This window comes from Meleagris gallopavo, chromosome 8, assembly GCF_905368555.1.
Source record: "Meleagris gallopavo chromosome 8, MGAL_WU_HG_1.1, whole genome shotgun sequence".
Classification (NCBI taxonomy): Eukaryota; Metazoa; Chordata; class Aves; order Galliformes; family Phasianidae; genus Meleagris; species Meleagris gallopavo.
The window spans coordinates 20444274-20462695 of NC_139411.1; the positions used below are offsets into that span (position 1 = coordinate 20444274).

General features: G+C 36.6%; 1 protein-coding gene across 9 annotated transcripts in view; it reads right to left on the reverse strand.

Annotated features, from left to right (window-relative positions):
- The window catches only part of BLNK (B cell linker), a 93104-nt gene that overhangs the window by 14674 nt on the left and 60008 nt on the right, over positions 1 to 18422 (reverse strand). For 4 of the 9 annotated variants that reach the window (XM_085229382.1, XM_085229384.1, XM_085229385.1 and 1 more), the window contains 9 exons: positions 11609 to 11674; positions 7618 to 7674; positions 5613 to 5662; positions 5067 to 5107; positions 4290 to 4446; positions 2954 to 3108; positions 2440 to 2518; positions 1639 to 1722; positions 252 to 277 (listed from right to left, as the gene is read on the reverse strand). In XM_085229382.1, coding sequence (XP_085085508.1) covers positions 252 to 277; positions 1639 to 1722; positions 2440 to 2518; positions 2954 to 3108; positions 4290 to 4446; positions 5067 to 5107; positions 5613 to 5662; positions 7618 to 7674; positions 11609 to 11674 — 715 coding nt within the window. The remainder of the gene's footprint in view (positions 1 to 251; positions 278 to 1638; positions 1723 to 2439; positions 2519 to 2953; positions 3109 to 4289; positions 4447 to 5066; positions 5108 to 5612; positions 5663 to 7617; positions 7675 to 11608; positions 11675 to 18422) is intronic. The other 5 variants (XM_085229383.1, XM_085229386.1, XM_085229379.1 and 2 more) reach the window with 3 other exon arrangements.

The window sequence follows — 18422 nt, forward strand, 5'->3', positions numbered from 1 at the left end:
TTAAGCTGCTGCTTCCCAGATCCAATTGCTATCACATAGGACTAGAAATTTCAACCCATTCCCAATTATTCTGTTTGGCAGACATTTTGAATTGGTTTGCCATCTTTTCTGTGAAGGAAGTGTCAAAGTGCTAAGTGAAAACAGATTTGCTTATTTTCCCCCTTTCAAAGACTGATTTTATATGCATATATGCTCTACAACCACATATGTTGCCCACAGGGTACAAGAATCAAACTACAGGAAAACCTTACCTCTTCTTCAGGAACCTCGTACACTTCTATAGGACAGGGAAGAAAAATCAAGTCCTTTGATTAGCAAAAGTACACTACATGTTACCAGAAAAACTGAACAGAATTTTTATCAACTGTATTTTGTGTCTGGAAAAGTAACTTGGACAAGTTGTCCCTGTCTCCTGGTTCTGTCTCCTAAACCCTTAGGCAGCCACAGCCCTGCTGCTCTTGAAATAACAGAGAACTTCAGGAAGAGTCCCAGAAAGTGTGATAAACAGTCACTGTATAAAAGAGCCTTTTCTCCACCCTTACTAATTCCCCCCACCCCAGCCTCTCAAAAAGCAGGACAAATCCCATTTCTTGCAAACTTGAGATAGTTTGGAAAGGTGTGTTATCACACCTGTAGTAGTTTTAGCCTTTCTCTGACTCAGGGGGGAAGAGATCAGATAAATCATAAAATCCAGACAGATTCATTTCTGTTGCACGTCCATCCTTGAGCTCCATGCAACAGAAGTATTTTAATTCACAGATACTAAAATCACCATCGTCCTTACTTATGCCCCTTTACTCAATGGAAATTCAATTTTATGTCAGTCCTCATTGCTTTTACTGCTCTGAAATGTATCCACGTTCCCACCAGGGGGAGATATTTCTAAAAAAAAAAATTAAAAAACATCTGTCTGCAGTTGGCTGTTGCTTAACACTGATTTATAGAAAGTCTAAGATAGAAAATAGCATTTAAAATGTCTAAGAAGCATGTCACAAATCCTCTGGTCATTTGTAAGAAACTTTTATAGCTTATGACTTGAATGCATTCTGTTAGATGCCAAGCAATTACTGACATGTTTGAGGATACAAAACAACTTCCTTAGCATAGCTAAGAAAGATTAAGCAAATATGCGCATACTTACAAAAGCAAATATGATTCTCATATTTGCTTCTTTTTTCCCCTTTTTCCAAGTAAATATCTTTTCACAGAACTTAGACAGGAACATTGTTATCACAGCGCACACAACACATCAGCCTACACAGAATTTCTCTCATACTGAATCTTGATGTGATTGTAAAATATTGAATCTCGTTTCCTCTGGTGAAATAAGATTAATAGCATTCCAAGTCCTATAATTGTTTTTGCCATATTGATCAATCTGTGTTCCTTTATAGACCAGAAGTCTGAGAATAAATTAGGTTGGGCCAAATGACTTGTTCTAGTTTTATTTGTGCTTAAAGCAGATTTACCATCCAACCCAGGCAAAACAAATGGTAGAGGACTGAGAAATAGGGATTTTTTTTTTTTTTTAATTTTTGATGTGTGTTACCTGGTTTCTGTTGAGAATACATCAATTATAACTTAATATTGCTCAGTCTTTGGTTATTTTGTTTCAACGCCAATACAAACTCCACATACCTTGCATGTCAAAAGCAAGAGAGGGCTTTGTAGGAGTAGGGAGGGCTGATTTTGTGGGTGGCTTCATAAATCTGTTCACAGGAGCTGAAAAATATAATTTACATTATACGTACGCATACTTGTGTGTCTAATCTATGTATATAAAGATACATGTGTGTATATGTAAAGATACACATATACATATGTAATTTAGAAATAAGTTACTATTACAATAAGAACAGACATTAAGCAGGTACAAATGATGGCCCTGAACAAATTAACAGGCAGCATACAGTTCTCATTTTAAAAGGGAAACATCGCTCAGTATTCATGCCTTGATAAATAGGTTTGATACTGCCATTCGTGTCAGAGAGCAGAATTAAACACTCTTCTGTTTACTTTCACCTTTGGACTGTGATAATTTAACTCTCCAGCTAAATATACTTAAAATACAGAAGTAGAAAATTAATCAAAGTGTCTTTACTGCAGATCTAAAAAGGCTTGTTCTTCTTTCCCATGGCACTTCAGCTGACTGAATTTTAATGCTGTGTCTCCCTTGGTTAAGGAGAGATCACACACCATGAAAAGCTTCCTGATTGTACCAGCAATGGACTTTGAACTCACTGAGTGAGCGAGCAAGAATTATATACAACTTCCACAGCGTTGTCACAGGCCAAAGGAGCCAACTGCCTCTTTGCAAGTTCTTTAACAGCTGCACCTCCACTCTCCGAATGCTAGAAACAACCATAAATTTGATCATTTTTCCCCCACTGTTGTTCCTAATGAAGTAACAAACAATTAGCTTAAATGTCTAAAACTCACGTTTTACAGGTAGCGGCGCACTGCTTTCTGTGGGTTCAATATAGTTATCATCATTGTCGACTGGCACAATGTAATTATCCTATAAGAAACACAGGACAAGAAAATCTAGCAGTTAAACCTCCATTACATCGCTGAACTGTTGCTCACAGTATCTGCTATTTCACAGTGACTGCTGCTACAGACATTTATCATTATTTACAGATAGGATTCCCCAAGACTGAAAACCCTTTAGCAAACAACCCCAGTTCTGGACTGGTTGATAAAGCCCTCACTTCCCTTTGGTCCCAGGGTAGTGTTTTAGGTGGTCCTCTCCCCTCATTGCCTGCAACTTGTGTATGATTATCTACTAGTAACCTGCATGGCACTTACAGATCACTGCTTGTGATGTATCAAATATTTTGTACCATACAGGCTAATAAGGACACCAGCCTTTGGCATTGCAATGTAGTCTACTGGGGTCAGTCATTTTAACTGTCAGAATATGTTTATGCACACATACACATATAAATGTTACCTCATCATCACTGCACTCCCTCGGCTTTGGTGGTAATTTCGGTTTTGCAGCAGGAGATGGCAAGGATGGTTTCTTTGGTCTGGGCAAGGCTGAACTGGGTGTGCTTGGAAGAGGTTTGTTGATGGGAGGTTGCTGATGGTGACTGTTGCGATTGTCTTTTAAATATGGAAGAAAAATAATTTTAGTCAAAATTGCTCATTAGTGTCTGGACAGTATTCTGCTACCTATGCAAATAAATCTGTACTGTGGTTGCAACTAGGGAAAAAGGCAGACCTGAGCATCTGCAGGTCCTGACAGTGAGATCCATGTACCAACTGGTTCCATTTATTCCTCCGGGTAGTGACCCACTGCTCCAGAGCAGGTTGCAGTCTTCCTAGACACTGACTGTTGTACAAACAACTGCTTAACTCTTGGGGGAAAAAGTTGTGGCCAGGTGTTACGGTTTATTAGTTAGTGTATCCTGTGTCAGCTGGTGAAAAAAAGTGCAAGAGAACTTATCTGACATACAGGAAATAAGAGAGCAAAGGGTAGGACTGAAACAAATTATGCCAGGTCCTCTACAATGTCATTTTAGACATCTCTCCTACACAAAGAACATGAAGGTGTACTGTTTATGAGCTTCTGAAAGTCCATATATGGAATTACAGAACTTTGGTAATTTTTCTGTATCCAATAACAGTCTGAACAGCAGCCATTGCTGATGCTTCTTTTCCTACCATCCTAAATCTTCGCCTAACAAAAGGTCACTTTCATTCATGTCAGTACCACGCTTACGAAAAAATCCAAGTAGAAAGAAAGAAAGAAAGCTTTTATGATAGATTGATTTAAGTAGAACCTTGCTTCATCCTGTTTTTTCAAGATATTTATCCTCAGTAATAATCTAGAAGGAAAATACAGAATGAATATTTGGGCTGCTTTCTTTTTTTTTTTTTCCATCTCTAACTGATTTTGGAATGACTGCAATAAGGATTAAGTATGGTCTCAGCTGTTAAGTATTATGTTTTTAATCTTCAAAATGAACTCTCACACTAAAAATGCAAAGGAGGAAGGAGTTAAGTTGGTGACATTTCTCATACTTTTGCTTGAGTTCTGTGGTTATTGGATGCTTATCAAATTCTCTAGGACGTTTTATTACAACTCTAAGCATTTCTAGCAGCAGTACTAACCATTTTCATGCTGTAATAACAAATCATATCATCTGAAAGCCAAAGATCTGATTGACACAGAATTAAAAGCAAACTTTTACTGAAAAGATAGGTTAGTCCACTTGAAGCTACTTCTCTCTTTGGTACTAGTAAATAAGCAATTATCAAGCTGGTGTAGCCAAGTTACCTACCTGCGTATTCACCTCTAGAAATAGGGAACGAGGAGGGAATCTTCTTTTTTTCCTGTTCACTTGGAGGTGGTTCATAGCTGTCATCAGGATTCTCCTCACTGGGGACCACATACATCTCAGAATCAGAGTGGCCATCTGGATTTTCATAATCACTGTCCTAGAAAGACAGAACTTCCTATTTCTCACTTCGTAATGCACTTATCGCTTCATAGCAGGATATGACACAAATATCCTTGCAGGAGTGCAATTAACTAAGTTATGAGAACACATCCTTGAAAGGTCAAGTTATTCTCTCCAAACAAGTAGGCACCTCAGCCTGCTCCCCCTCCCAGGAAGAAGACAGCTCACTTCAGGGTGACACTTGTATGGTATGGCAATTACTTTGTGGCACAGGACCATGACTTGCTGCATTCTAACATGCTCTAAAATTTTATCATAAAAATCTCATTTTTAGAAAGAAGTATATTTTTCTTCCTCTTTAAAGTACAAGCTCCTAGTTTCAAAATTATTCAGTTTGAGAAGTCAGTCACATTAACAATATTCATTTATTAGTTCATAGCTATCACTGACAGCATTTCTCACATGTAGCTAAGTTGAACATGAAAAAAAACTAAGATAGCCAAGAGTGTAAATAATGCAGATGTAACAATACTACTGAAATGTTATCTTGCGTAAGTAAAACCAGAATCAGATGACTCAAAACTAAGTATTTATTATTGCTTATGTTGAACTTGTAGCTACAGAAACCTCCTACACTACCCCAAGAGGTGTACTTACAAAATCATCTGACCATTGTTCCTCTTCATTGTCTGCATGTTCTAAACCAAACATAGAGTTACTTAAGGAAGTGGAATAGTGAACATAAACGTTTATCTTAAGCATAGATAGAAAAAAAAAGCAACCCAAAACCTACATATTCAATTTAAAAAAACAAACAATAAGAGTGACATTTTCTTAAATGGTTCATTTATCACATTAATAGTACTAAGAAATTCCGCTGTTAATTTTCCCCCCATTTACTTTTACATTACTGTTTCTGTTAGAGACAAACTTGTTCTGAATTCTCTTCTGTCTATAGAGCAGCCTACATGTAGAACCTTGATAAACGCCAGTTTTCAAAAAGCTTGTTACTTTTAACTCATATTGGGAAAACTTCTCATGATTTTCTTGTCTCTCATTTTATGCGTGAGCTACTTTCAGGGCTATTGTAACAGTACACCGTTCTTTTCTTAGAGAGAAAGAAAGGAAATGTATAACTGAGATGCTGTTAGGTACCAAGTATACACAGACATGCAGTTTAAATTCCCAGTAATCCAGACTTACCTGAAGCATAATCCCTTTGTGGTAGACTTGGAGGAGGTTTTTTTTTTAGCCTGTAAATGATAATAATTGAAGTTAAGATCTAATTAGCAATACTCACTAGAAGGAAATATTAGCCAGGCACACAAAGAAAGCCAGTAACAAAAGATACCTGCAGAAATACAGATTATTGTCAGAGATGCTTAGCAAACAGCTACAGGAGAACGCTTTGAGAAGCTAGAAACAGATAAGAAATTAGAATCTAATCTCAGATTCTTTTCCTAAGAACATGTTTTAAAAGAACAGCTTCCTTGACCACTCACCATCCTCTCCATTTCCAGGCAGAAACTGATAACACAGATGTGCATGCATCCGACACCTATCTCGAGATCAAAATCTGTTTAAGCTCACAGAGTTTGCTAAGACTAAGGCATAAGAAAATGGTGATTGCTCTTCAGCTATGTTCTATAAATACCATTGTGCAGGAACTTTATTTTCTGACTCGTTTTAAAATGTATACCAGATCTCTCAGGGCCAGATTCTGTTTCCACTTGCTATTTCATTATGGTATTATGCTCCTGTTTAGGTAAATACTATTACAATGGTATTTGCAGTATCAAGGGACCCAAAATATAGTTTGTAGAAATGCTGACAGGATTTTTGTGGCTATACATACGTATACATGTCTATTTGTGTTTGCTCAATTGCAGCTGCCCAGAGAAGAAACCAGATTACATAGTCAGTCTGTATATCAATTTTTTCATTAGTGTTCTAGCATTACTCTAAAATAAAATAAAAAATAAAATCTTGTTCACAATCAAAACAGATGATGCATGTATGATGTTAGAGGTCAGACTAATGCATCTGAAGCAAAACAACTCTGCTTTTAGTAGCAATATAAAACAATACAATTTACATTAAAAGGACTCTTCACAGAGACTTCTGAACACAGAAGGACAGCTTCCCTAATGAGATCTCACCATATTACTGCATCTTCCTCAGTGGCTTTAATTATTCTTTAATCAGACCCCAACAAGGAATTTCTTTGATGTTACACATATTCAAAAACAGACAAATTTACAAAAAGACAATTCACCAACCTCCATAAAGAACTTAATCTTTTCTTGTGAACTCTGAGCAATAGCGATGTCTATAAGTTTTACTTTACTGAGAGATTTAACAGTCAATATTTAAGTCTCAAGCATGGTGCCCTAGCTGTCAATGACCAGATGACCACATTAACTTGGGGTGGTGGCACACCAGCACTAATGCATCCACGTACAAAACTCTTACTATCTTTTATCAGAAGAGCTTTGGCTGTTGTGTTGAATTCATGGGACTTGGATGCTCAGATGGTCACAAAAAATGCTCGTGTATGACCCAATAAGTGAATGGTACAGTCACTACTAAAGCTAAAAAAAAATTTGTATGTATATATACATAAATTATATATTATATATAAATAGGATCCCAGCACATTATTTCAAAGTGTTTATCCATCTTTGCTCATTACTGTCAAACTATTGAAAGATCTCTTCCTCCGTCTAGTCTTTAGCTTCCCACAGCACAAATACACTTAGTGTACAAACAGTCTACAAGAAAGCATTCTCAACAGCACTGCAGCTGTTTGTCCAGGTTAGCACAGGCATGTTAGAATGAAAAATCCAGGGCCACTGCCAGGGCAGATCTTGAGTCTTCAAGAGGGCAGATCAAAATCTAGTCAGGTACTTTGTGATGTGTCTATCCTGAGTTGTTCAGAGACAGTGGATGCTTGGAAAATAATGGAACTAAGGCAATGGCAAGTAAGAGGCTCTCTGGGCCACAGCGTGAGGCATGTGGCTTACGCCACATTATATATTTCCAAACTGCTGAGCAGAAAACTTCAGCACTGTGTCCCAAGCCCTGCAAATCCTGGCAATGACCCTGATGGAAAATGTACATACGTTACAATGAAAGCATACAAAGCACAGAACAGAGCTGTGTGTCTCAGCAACCTAACATGCCATTGTGCAGATCTGAATTAGCATACCGATCCCAAGTATCTTTCCCAGTTTTGCAAATTAAGGCCACTTGTTCATTTTGGAACCTGAATGTCAATAGAAGAAAAGAAATCATGTTTCTGTCACATTGCTGAGATAGTTCACAGCCACATCTATATATTAGAATCATTTCAAACTCATTATTTATTCTCAAATTCAAATCCATTTAGATTATTCTCACCGAACCGGAATGGATCATTAAGTGCCAGAACTGAAATCTAGATTTCTTTTGAAGTCAACTGGAGTTTTGCTTCATGCAAGCCAACATTTTGCCCACTGAGCAAACCACAGTGCAAGCTGAAAAGAGATAATCCCTACGCCAAGGAGCTGACACCTTGCTATTTCAGATACTGATCCATTTTTACACAAATGCTTGCAGAGCAGCAGCTGACTCACTCTGTCCTGTTCCTCTGAATTTAACAAAGGACTGAGAGAACCAAATGCCATCCACCTGAGAATACATTTTTAAGTGGAAAAGAGGAATGATTTCCTAACATATCTTGTAGTAGTAATATAACAAGTTATAGTGAATGCAATTTCCAAATGAAATATTCTGGTGGTACCCAGATCTGCACTTCAGTTACAGATGGTAGACTATCTCTGTGTGGGTTCTAACAGAACACAATTAATTCAAGTTTCCATAGAACTTAATAGGGCCAGTATTTTCTATTGAATTTTAGGGAAATAAATTATCTACAGAATTTGAAATACATATGAAAAATTTCAGTTGCAAAGATCTCCTTAAAATCCAATTGCATTTTTGACAGTATGTTAACGGATGTTTTAAAAGCAATGTAACATCTTTCTATATTACTGCATTAACTTCAACAAATAACTGGGTAGTATTTAAGACATTTAATTGGGTCTGAATGCTACTGACACAAAAGCAGATTGTACTGCACACTGATCTTTAGCAAATAAATTATTTTGAAATCAAAATGTATTCTGAGATTTCCCCCTTGAAGCATGCCAAGATCGATCCAGCAAAGCATATAGGCACGTGCTTAGTTTTACTCATGTAAGGAATCCTATGGGAATGGCAAGTATTACTTACACGCTTCAAGTTAATCAGACATTTGTGTTTCGCTGTATTATATGTAGAATTTTAAAGTTGTCTGTAGTAAAAGTTTGGGTTTTCTGCTCTAACAATGCTTTCTTACGAACTACAATCAGAAAAGCAAGCAAATATACATAGCAATAGCACTTTACCTAAAGGACTAAATTCTCCTTCAGAGGTAATTACTCACTGGTGTATTTGCTCACTCCCCCTGCTAATAAGAAGTGACTACAGTCTGCTCATTTACAAGAGCCCTTCACTTCTCCTGCTGTTAGCACAGAGCCTACTCACTTCATAGGGAACAGCTAGAACTTATAAAAATTGTATTGCCACATTTTTTATTCAGCTTTGGCTAAAACCTATTGCTGCTTCTTCAGCTTGAAGAAAATAATCCTCTTCGACATCATGATCTGCACAGCAGCTGGGGCTCCAGTACTGTAAATAGGGCAAGCAGGTGAATGGCAGCCTGTGAGCAATATTTGTATTGCTGCTGTCAGAACTCTTTGAGTTTGACTGGGGAATAAACAACAGGACCTTTTAAGCAATGAAGGAATTATCTGCAGTTTTCTTTCTTGTTACCAGATCTGTTTAGGCAGCTTCCCACAAAACTTTAAGCAGCATCAGTGGTAGCCATCTATAGTAGACAGGTGGACTCCTGTTCCCCTGCACCTTAGAGCCAAACTAGATTGCAGTGTGAGAATTTTGATGCAGAAACTTCTATTATCTCTCTCCATAATCAAGAGTCAACTGAGATTTCAGAGGTGTCTTAACAAATGTCATTAATAAATTAATCAACTTTCAAGACTACTTGTTCTTCCCAATTCAAAAGCAAAGACTTACAGTGTATATGTTGCCCATGGCAGCTTTGGGTTTGCAATAACCAAGTACACTGCTTGACTTCTTCCAAGTTTTCTCCACTACTAAGGTTTGAATTTGAGCCAAAGTAATTTATGTTTTTCCAGTTCATAGATAAAGTCCAAATCTGCATTTTTAAAGCAGTTTTTAATACTATTTTTCCTGCTTCAGTCACATTTGTGTCTTTGACACATAATGAAAAAATCATATATTGACAAAGAGGAAGTGATAAACTGGATAACCACAGTTTTTATTTATTTTTTTAATAGAAAAATCATCTACTAAAATTAAAAAAATCCCCCAAAGGGCACAGAGAAACACAGCCAACTCTTGTTCTGCAAAGCTTGGTGTTTCTTTATACATACCCTTATCAGTGTTATCAAATCATGGCTTTATTCTAAGTCTCATTATGTACTGGGTTAAAGGTTTGAGTTCTTAAGTCATGTGCAAATGTGAGATTTTTTTTAGTAAGTTTTGAATTTCATAATTGCAGATGGGATTAATAGGACTCAGATGCACTGTAGAGGATTCAAGAAGATTATTATTATTATTATTTTTTAAGTCTCAATTTGTATTCTCACAGCTGGAAAAGGTGGAATCTGAGCTTTGTGCTGCGGTCATACATTAAGAGTTTTTAAGTCTGTCCTTTTCATGGATTTTTTTTTTTTAATCTTGAGAGAATCAAAGAACTGTAGCATTTTGCTAGCTACCTTGTATCTGGCATTTAACAATGGCACCTCTGACCTTCCCAGCTTCAACTACATTTAGTTCTTGTTATTTTTCCCTTGTCCTTCCCAGGGAGTAAGAGGGGAAGGACGTATAGTCAGAGAAGTACTGATGAACAGTAGAATTCATGTCCAGGCAACTAAAGACAATCAAGAATTCACACCGCATGACAATGATTGAAAAGAACAAAAGAGGATAAGTAATGAGAGGGAAAGATGTCTCAAGAATCTTACTGATATATCTGGTGTAACAATCAGAGCATGCCTGTGGACAGAGGCAGAGCTGAGGTAAAGAGGCCTTAAGGAGGCTTGCAACCTAACGTTTCTGTTGGGGGACTGAGCGCTGCTCCTGGAAGCACATCCCACCTCCTCTGCTCAGGAGATCAGATGCCCCATAGACACCAACAGTTTCCAGAGCTCTTGCACAGCCAAAGTGGGCTACTCCCAACTGCCTCATATATACCTAAAATTGTTAAAATCATTTTTTCCTCTTCTCCTCAAACTGAACTATCATGATTACTCTAAGAACAGTTTTAAGAAATATTTATACTTGTCTTTTACGTATGAGAACTGCATTTCTAAAATTTAATGTGGTCATCCTGGAGCACTGTAGATACTATGTACTAATTAACTTTTAGAAGACCTTAGTACTCAACGGCTCATGTGAAGAAAGACATCTGAATGAGGAAATCGCATCAAAGTGGAAGTTCAGTGCAAGTGAGTTTTGTATTAAGTGTGCTAAACAGCTTAAATAGATGTTTGACTGGAAACAGTGAATGTATTCATCTGACAAGGACACAGAATTACTGGAATTTCTACATATAAGACAAATATATTTTATGATACTTCTGTTTACATGGCATCAGTATTTATGCCATTTAGCACTTCTTACCGAGATAAGAACGTTAGGTAATTTAGGTGGTTTTTGTTTTAGGTGACAGATATACAGAACATAACATTTTTATGGGAATTCTATGACGTCTGATCAGTTGGTTCAAGGCAGAACTCCAATTAAAGCTTAACTGCAGCAGGTAACTTAAACAGTGACCTAAGGAAAAGCTACAATGATTCTCAGAACACAGACAACAAAAATGCATTTTACCTAAATACTGTCTTTCAGTGCTACAATACAACCTTCCTTTGGAGGCCAGTTCTACAGCTACTGTGGGAAGCTTTTAATAATGATGACCATACTGCATGTCACAGTCTGGAATGAATTTCTTTACATAAACTGAAATACATCCTTCTAGGATAATATGGTCCCATCACCACTAGTATAATGTCATAGCACATTAATCTGACTTTTGCAAACAGAGAAAACTAGGAGTAACATTTCAAACTTACTTTTTGAACTTGTTTATTATCCCACTTTCATTTTTCTTGATATCGTGCACCATCTTTTGAAGCTTCCTGTAAAATGTTAAACAAAACCAGCATTAAGATTACCATGTAGTTGAATAATATAAATTAAGAATACAGGAAGCGTAAGCAATAATTTTTCATGCATCAAAAATGCTTTATGTATACACAGTAAGTAGTTCAGTTGCTAAAATTGTTTGTGTATGAAGGCTTCCTTCCTTTTCAATTGAGCTTTTTGGCATGATTTGTGTTATCCTTCTCCTTTATACAGTTCAGCATGGTTTAAATCATCAGTCTAAGCAAATGCATCAAGAAAGGACACAAGTGCCTAAGCTGATAGATTAGAATATTTCAATATTAGCTCATTGTTCAGAACTGACTTTACAACATATTCCACAGCAATAATGGGAATGTTTTCCAATTTACAAGAGTCATTTTTATCAATGGACATTTACCTAATTCCTACAATGCTGAATATGTAATGGCGGCGGGGGAACACGACAAATTCCCCAGCCTCAGAATCTGAAAAGCCATTGGAGTACCTCCAACTCTCAGCTGTGAAAACTCATGACCTCAGGACTCCAATTACATGAACAACTGATATCTGGAATCAAATATAGTTTTTACTCATCAGCTGCACTGACCTCATTGAAAATTTGTAATCAGGTCAATTTAAAGTTAATTTTTTTTTTTTTTTTTGTCAGAGGTATCAGTTTTTAATGCTTCTTACCCTTTTCATTTAGAGAAAAAAGTCACTGAAATCAAGACAATTTCAAGGGGCACTGATACAATTTATTGCAAAGCCTGATTTTTATAGTGAAACCTAATAGATGGCTGAGCATCTTAGGAAAAATCCTATTGATTTTTTTTTTTTAGTTTCTTCTTACAGTTTATGTTTGTCCTGTTACCTAAGTTAAGGTATCCTGCAATACCTAAATACCTACGTTAGAGCCAAGATGAAAGTTTCATCTCAGCCAACAAAGAAGCAAAAATGACTTTTAAAAATTCTGCTTTCTATTCTTTCCATCATGAATTGTCTATGCCAATCTCATTGTCTTGCCTATCTCATCTTCATTAGAAAGTTAGGCTACCAGACAAATGTTGGAATCTTTGCTTACGAAGACAAGTAAAAACAAAGTTTTCTTGGCATTATTTAAAGCTTTCTTTAAATGTGAAACTGTAATATGTAGAAGGTTGAGTAAGTCAAGCTTTTGTTAAAAAAAAATATCTACATTCCATCTTTCTCTTTGGCAATTGGAGCTTTTAAATATTAAGATAACTTTTTCAAAGGAAATTGGATTTAAAAGATAATGTCATGGCTCTGATACATAAAGGGTATTCCTAGAGCCTAAATATTTGCATGACTTTCCTTGAAGAGAATTCAACCTATTTCTTTTAGATTCTTAACTAATAAAAAAAGAGAACAACTGAAAAGTAATTTACTAACACATCTGTAACTTTACTTCAATGCTCACACTATTAATTTACAGCAAAAAGATATAGTGTTAAGTACTGATATTAAAAATAATAATATTAAATTGTTTATAGATGTTGAAAAGCAGTGCCCAGCAAAAATACTTAGAGCAATTTAATGCAATGAGGCACTACATCTATGAGGAAACCTGGGTGATATAACAAAATTCATTAAGTCTGCAAATGTCAACTGAAGATCTCAGATCCTCTGCTTTTCTCTGTCGTTTGTTTTTTCCTTTCCTCCCTAATAAATTCAGTTTCTGGTCATGCTTGAAATATCACAAATAACCATCTTCTACAGTTGACTGTTTCTGTTTTGTGCCCCAGCTGGCACCTGGCAGCGCCTATAAGTGAAAAGTAATGAGGAATGAAAAGAATGAGAGGATATTTAAATGGTTTAGTTCTAGTTTGGGGAGAATAGTCGCTTGCAGGTGTTTGTGTCCTTTCTGAATAGTCTTGGCAGTCTTTCAGGAGAAATACATGTAAGAATCTGTTATTTTTCTTCTGATATGTATGGCTTAATAGATTTTTGGTTTGGCCCATTCTCTAGATTTAAATCTGAATTTTGCTTATTGTTAATCTTTGACATTCATAACTCTATGAAAATAAAGTTATGGCATTATTCTGAAAAGGAAAAAAAAAAAGGAGAAAAGGTGCTTTCCCATGTAGCTGAACTGAAACAAAAGCTTATCTAGATTTGCTTATTCAAATTCCTGAAGCCATTTAATTTTGTAAGTAAAAATTGTGATAAATTAGGGAATATCTAACACATATTTGTTATTTCTTCATTTCTTAAAGTTGCATAGCTCTCACATGAGTTGCTGCAATGCTTAGTTTGTTGCCTCTGGACAGCCTGACTCAAACTGAGCCTGTGAGCACAAGCAGATCATCAATGCACTGTTACAGTGGTGAGTGTAGTAAGTCATCACATACAGATTATCTTCAGTTCAAGTGGGACACCATTTGGATTATTAAATTGAACAAATTGCAAAAACCAGTCTGTTCAGTTAGTGAACAAAAGCTGAGTTTTCTTGATATGGAAGCTGATGCAAACTTACAAATTTTAAGTTTTCCAACAATCTGTCTGACTGGTGATTTTAGAGGGACAGTAGAAAAGATGACAATCAGGTCGCAAAGTTGGAGTCTCCTGATCTTAGGGGCCTGAAAGTCATTCCAGAACAATGAAGAAAACAAAGTATGGAAGGTTCTCCTGGGATTAATAGGTACTGGAAACATTTAAGAAACTCAGTCAGCTAATATTAAAAATTAAGATAAACAATGCTAGTTTTATCTGCATTGCAGTTAAGATATTTAAGAGGCCAAACTTAAAGAATTATTTCTTAACTACAATTACCAACTCTTCATTCAACTTCTGCTGAGACCTTCTTATATAAAATTAGGCTTGCAGATAAAGGTGTATTCTGTGTCTCTTAATCTCTGAAAACACTTTTCAGCAATAGAATTCTGAGATCCAATTCAATTATGGTTAGATGGGACCCTTTGATCAGGGACTCAATGCACATAAAACAGGTTTTCAAACTTCTGCTGGTTATTGTTGGCATGCAAATGAGAAGTTAAAGAGTCTTGGCTCTAAGTGTGTCTAAAAACTTTGTTTCTGGAAAATATATTAGGAATATTGAGGGAGCAACAAATAAGACTATTCAACAAATCCTTCAGCTGTACTTTTTTTCTTCACTTACGTTTGTATTTTACAGTTTCACAATGTTGGGCAGTCAAGCCCACAGATTGGGCCTGTTCCAGGTAATAACTCCCTAACAACTAGAATTCCTACTATTCTAGTTACTAGATAGAGTCTCTCAGATTTTAGTTTCTTTAAATAGTTCTGAAATGACTTTGACTGGTAGGATGCTGAAGGTAGAGATCTTTTATCTTCTTTGTTGGAGCCTAACAAGAAGTGCTTGTAATTGATAGCAAGGTGTAAAGTGAAACAACAGGTATTTATGAAGTAGTTAGCAGACAACATTTCTCAATAAATGGTTAACTACTTGTTCTGGAAAGGGAATTTTCTACTAACAGGGAAAAAAAAAAAAAAAGAGCAAAAATACATTCAGATAAACCTGACATGTTTTCCTATTTTTGTTTGGGACTTTGTGAATATATATCTGAAGTATTGCTGAAGAGAAGTTACTCTAGTCTGGGCCTGTTCACAATGTCTTCATGCTCTCCTCTGGCTTTCTGGCTTCAGAGAATTCCACCAACATACTACTTTATTCTTGCTCTACCCTTTTGACATAGAAAAATTCCCATATCCTACTAAGGATTAGTATAGTCACTGATTAGTATAAGATTTAAATGAAAGCCCATGGGAGATTAAGCCTAAGTTTCTTATTTCTGAACTCCCTACATATTAATACATATCAAACTACTAAACACGAGGCTTTATCTTACCTACCTAAAGCAACAAAAGTACTGAGAAGATTATTTTACTGTATATCAATACATCTTGGAGATAAGATTAGAATACAGTTTACTAGAAAGTATGTCTGAGAGAGGAGGAGAAAGAAGGGCATTCCCTTTTTAAATTTAGGAGTAAACCTTTCCAAAAGGGGATGCTTTCACAGCCCTGTGTTGCTTTATTTTTCTTATCAGTTTTGACCTCCAGCAATTAAGGATTATCTAATTTACTGAAAAAAGGTCACTACCTGTGACACACATATAAAGGAAGCCAAAAAGGTTTATCATTGCCAATACAATGTAGCCTGAAAAGAGGACTTGCCTTGTCACAAAATACCTAGCACTTAAGGACTGGCAGAGTCTGCCTTGAGATAAAAAGCAAAATGGAACAAAACCAGCCTCTCTTTGATCTGGTCACAGCTCATAATATGAGGAATGTATGTGAAGTAAAAGGTAGTGGATAGGCCCAGCCTGTGACACATCCACCTACTTGGAAATCAGATGGAAGCTTTTGATGTTCTTGCATGTTAGCTATACCACAAAAGCTTTCTAAATTTAAAATAATATGAAAGAAGATATAAATGATCTGAAGAATAAAGCATGCAATGAACTTTTGACTCAGATGTGCAACAAGTTACAGAGCCCATAGACCTTAGGAGTATCTTATTTTCAGACAGTTCTCTCTAATGAGTAATTTTTGAGAAATTGTATTTGTGTCTTCATTTTATTGTATTAAGTGTCTTCATGCATCTGCAAATATACATATTTAGAAAGACTGGGGATAATCTACATGTTCTGAGAACTTATCTTTAGAATCATAGAATCATCAAGGTTGGAAAAAACTTCTAAGATCATCCAATCCAGCCATCCAAATGCCACCAACATTGTCCACTAAACCATTTCCCTACGTACCGTATCTACATGTTTCTTGAATACCTCCAGTCACTCCACCATCTCTGTGGGCAGCCTGGTTCCAGTACCCAACCACTCTTTCAGATAAGTCTTTCTTAATATCCAGCCTAGGAAACCCCTTGTTTGTGCACTAGGTTTTGGTAATTCTAAGCAAGACTTGTGTCACCCTTGGGCCTTGGAGGTACAAGTTGGGTTTCAAGGAGCTCACAGGGGAGACCTTGCCATGACATGCTGTCAGGAAAAATTAAAAGCCATGAAGATTTCAGAAGCCTGAGGAAAGAGTGTGGCCTTGGTGGTGACCATGGCCACCATGTGCTGCTAGGAGCAGAGAGGGCCCAGCTGTGTGTGGGGCAGTAAGCTCCTCCTCTTTGTAGGCTGTGAATCCGTTACACTGGACCTCCAGCATACACTCAGCATTTTATCTGTACTGCTGGCTCTGTCACATGGCAAGGGAATGCCAGTGGCAAATGACACTGCTCTACTGCAAGAATACACTATGTGGTGTCCTGGATGGGGGGATTGGGCAGACATTTCTTTTGTGCATCTGCCTGCAAGTACAAATGTGTGAACTTGCTATTGGGTGTGGTATGGTTGATGTTTTTGCAAACAGGGCTAATTGCAGCATCAGTAGAGAGTAGGAGAAAAACAAAAACAAGTTTTAAATGGCTCACAGGAAGTCTTCAATATAACAAGCATGCATGCTTTTGTTATCTGGAGGGCTAGAATTACACCTTCTTAGATTTCTAGCACTTACAGGACTGTCTGACTTATCTGTTGTGCCTCTTGAAAAAACCTTATCTGCACTCTGGGAGAAATTACTTTAGTTAAAGAAAGGGCAGCACTGTGAATGGATGTGTTCAGACAGAGGCTACATAAAGAAAACTTTTAAGCAATATCAATACACTCAAATGTTAACTGACCTGCATATTCTTTCTTCTCCTAACTTCAGTTAGATTTTTAACTGATAAAGTTGAACTGGCTTCAGAATATTAATTGATTGAGAAGTCACACTGTAAATCAGACAGTTAAGGGTCTGGGTTAAGTTCTTATTACCCTTTAGATGTGTCTCACTAGCAGGACACTCTGTTGTTCTGTGTTTAGAAAGTGTAATTTTCTGAAGATAGTTACTACCTCCAGTCATTTCAAGTAAGAAAAGTTCACTTTGGGTGTTGGTCTCATCTGCCTCACTGTCTTGAGAAAGGCAGCATAACAGATCAAGTAAAACAAAGTAGTTATTTCTTTCCCAAACAAATTCAAATACTTAGCATTGGGAATTTGAATGAACAGGATTTAGTAAGTGCAGTCTTAGACCTAAATAAAAAAAGAGCTACAACAAAACAACACTCCCAACAAAATCCTACCTGCTTTAGCTACAAAGCTTTACAGCGAAGATCCATTAAAAAAAAAAAAAAAGCAACAACAAAATATGGAAAAGTATAATGGAATTTGGAGAGTAAAAGCTAAGTTATTACAAGAAGAAAAGCAAAAAATGAAAGAACAAAAAAATTAAAAACAACTACAGTTACTCTTGTTACTTAAAAAAAAAAAGTGTGAAGCTAGATAAAGAACAGCATGCCCAGCCCCACCTTCGCTGCTCCCTGCAGCTCGTTTATTCCCCTGTGGTCTCCTCAGTTGATCTTTATTTTATGTTTCTATTACCTTTCAGTTTTATAAATAGGTGTGCAGCTGATAAAATTGAGAAAGACAGTGTTGCTGGATAAAGGGAAAGAATCCTGCTTGCTTGGGGAATTTGTAGAAGCATCACTTGATATCTTGGAAAGCTTGAAGCTCTTCTCTTGGACTATCTTCCCAAACTAAATACAGAAGCTTCCATCAACACATTACCATGGTCTTTGTGGAAGAACACAGACCTCAGCGGAGAGGGTGAAGAGCTTCATAAGATGTAGTTTTTTTTATTACTTTCAAATTTTATGCATCTAAACCAACTCAATTACACAAAATGGTTCTTCCCTTTCACTTTCTTTCTAGTTATTCAGTA